Here is a 3056-nt window from a genome sequence, read left to right as displayed (position 1 = left end):
ACGTACACCGCAGAACCGAGGAAAGGCTCCTGATGTCGTCATCATCTGTCGTGCTGTATAGCATTTAAACAAATAATCATAACTCAAAAATTCATCTTCACCAGCGCTCAAATGAACAGAGCTGAACTCATGACCGCACCTGTTTGCACCTCTTTATCTGCGCTTTCTGACCTTAAACGCTGTTTTTAATTTGAGTGAATTTGAAAATTCGCTAATTAAAAAAAAAATTAGCGGTTTGGAAATTTGAATTAATGATATGCTAGAAGCTGTTTAAACACATTAAAACCATTTTAGTAAAATGTAATAAACGTAATAGCCACTTCAAACTCAAAGAGAAAAAAATCAGTTCATAACATTTAAAATTCAAAATGTAATTTTTTTAAATAATCTTTATTACGTTCAGTCAACTTAACGGATCATTCAAAATGTGGGTGATTGCAAATGCAGACATGTTTAGTTGATGCCTTGTTTTTAGCAGGTGTACTAAAATAATAATAATAATAATAATAATAATAATAATAATAATAATAATAATAATAATAATTCCAGATTTTCAATTGGAATCGATATAAAAGATAAATGGATGGCCACATGACGTGGGAGAAATGAGTTTATTAAAAAATGAGAAAACTAAAAACGTTTTAAAAGTGCCAGTTTAACATGGTCCCGCTCTGAATAACATTGTTCATCAATAATAATAATAATAATAATAATAATAATAATAATAATTATTATAATAATAATAAACAGGCCTGGGCGGTGTTGTCAATCAATAATTCGTCATTATTATTACTACTATTATAACTGATGAATTCAGGTAAACACTGTTTACTGATTTGATTTACAATCTTTGTCTTACTGAAAAATAGCAACACTTAAATATTAGCACAGTGTCAGTTTAGAACAATCTGGGAACTGAGCAGCTAAAAAGTCCTTCAGTTTATCAGTTTATCAAATTCACGAGCTCCGTGGATTTTAAAATACAAAAAAAGTAAAACACACCTCAGGTTCACTTCACCCGCTGTCCGCGTGTCCGCGCTGAGGCTCGAAACTCTCAAACGGTTTTTAAAAATTCTAAAAACGAAAAAAGAAATGAAATATTACCGGCGTCACACCAGTCCTCCTTAAACTACCGCACAGCGCGCGAAGCCCTTTCACCTGGTCCGATTAAGAGCCGCGTGCCGCCTCCGGTCCTGAGCGCGCTCGGATTTTGCCGCGAGACTGAAAGTTTCTCACTTGGAATTTTCCGATCCACCTTAAATGGAACGTTTAAGATAGAATGGAAAATTCCAAACGGGAAGCAGCCTTGCAGTTCGACTCGTGGTTCCAGTTAAAGCTGAAATGTTCTTCTTCCACAAAAGCACGAGCAAGGTTCCTCCGGGGTTCCTCCGGGGGTCGGTTATAAATCGATCCTCGCGTGCAGCGCGGAGTGCTTGCCCTCGTGCTCCCAGTAAGGGCAGTGCATCATGGAGAGCTCGGCGGGCTGGCGTGAGCAGGCGAACTGGAGGCCCGCGGCGTTGCCCGTCGAAACCGGAGGCGACGCCGCCGTGACCGGGCTGAGCTGCTGCGGGTGCTGCTGGTGCGAGTGGTGGTGGTGGTGGTGGGGGTGGTGCGGGTGGTGGTGGGGGCTCATGCCGTTGTAGGAGTTCACGATGCCCGGGAGAGGCATAGTTTGCACGCGAGAGTACGGGCTGTAGGAGGAGTGAGCGGACAAGCCCTTGACGTTGACGGGGCTCGCGTTGCCGCTAGGCGCATAAGGCATGGGCGCGGGCGTCTGCGGCAGGGACCACGAGCTGTTGAGGAAGCCCGGCTGCAGGTACTTGGGCGCGGGCAGGTAGCCGTAGGCGTCCCCGCCGAAGAGTGACTTGCCGGGCTGAAAGTGCGCCGGAGGAGGCGGCCTGAACGGTCTCTTCATCCGCCGCCGCCGCCGGTAGTTGCCCTTCTCGAACATGTCTTCACACGCGGGGTCTAGCGTCCAGTAGTTTCCCTTCCTCTCGCCGCCGCCCTCGCGGGGAACCTTGATGAAGCACTCGTTGAGGGACAGGTTGTGGCGGATGCTGTTCTGCCAGCCCTTCTTGTTCTTCTCGTAGAAAGGGAACTTGCTGATGATGTACTGGTAGATGCCGGAGAGCGTGAGCCGCTTCTCGGAGCTCTCGCGGATGGCCATGGCGATCAGCGCCACGTACGAGTAGGGAGGCTTCTGGGTGGGGTCCGGCTTTTCGGCCCCTTTCTTCTCCACGACCGCGGCGTCCTCCTTGGCCTGCTCCTTCTCCGCCGCCTCGCTCGAGCTGGAGTCCATGAGGCCCATCACGCTCTCCTCCGCGCTCAGGTACGCGGCCATCATTTTTGTTTGTTTTTGCGGCAAAGCAGGACTCGGACCGGAGGACGTTCTGCGGCTCTGATGGTCATCCAGCGCATCCAGAGCAGCCTCCTGCGCTCCTCTCCTTCACAGGTCGCCGAGCAAAATGATCTGTTTTTTGGGTGAGAATTAAAATTATTTTTGCGACGATGTTGTTGTTTTGCGGACTTGCGCGCGCTCGCGCTCCACTTTCTTCTAAACTAGATCTTCCAGAAGAAGGAGGAGAACTAAACTGCTGTTTGGTTTCTCTGTGTGCCCGCCCCCCCCCCTCAACCCCCCCCCCCTACACACACACACACACACACACATTAACAGGCAGCGCGCGCCAGAAAAAACCCGTGTCTCCTGTTTGGAGTTCGATTTAAATATTTAAATATGGAAATAAACTCAGCGCTGATGGTGTAAATGTATAAACATTTAACAGGCGCTTAAAAAGAGGCCTGTCGTTTTACATGTTTGGATTTTATTGTAAGAAATCGTGCAGTAATTTTGGAAAATTTCAAGCACAGTTTTAAACGCACCGCACAACGTTTAAACTGTGAGAGTTGGATTTATTATTACCGTTATATTTACTACTTAATAGGGTTATAAACAGAAAACATGAAAGCGGGCGCTGTTTATCGAAACGGACCAAACTGAAGCTGAACTAGAAATGCAGGTTTATTTCGCCCTCGATCAGGAGAAATCAGAAATCAGC

General features: G+C 46.7%; 1 protein-coding gene across 1 annotated transcript; it reads right to left on the bottom strand.

Moving 5' to 3' along the window:
* Positions 1–362: 362 nt before the first annotated feature.
* On the bottom strand, positions 363–2575 carry foxl2a (forkhead box L2a). Its single transcript, XM_017681592.1, has one exon. The coding sequence runs from the start codon at positions 2342–2344 to the stop codon at positions 1400–1402; it is 945 nt and encodes a 314-aa protein (XP_017537081.1). The 5' UTR covers positions 2345–2575; the 3' UTR covers positions 363–1399.
* Positions 2576–3056: the final 481 nt, after the last annotated feature.

Source organism: Pygocentrus nattereri, chromosome 19 (assembly GCF_015220715.1).
Source record: "Pygocentrus nattereri isolate fPygNat1 chromosome 19, fPygNat1.pri, whole genome shotgun sequence".
Lineage (NCBI taxonomy): Eukaryota > Metazoa > Chordata > Actinopteri > Characiformes > Serrasalmidae > Pygocentrus > Pygocentrus nattereri.
Note: the sequence above shows the minus strand (reverse complement) of the source record. Positions and strands in the feature narration are given on the sequence as shown.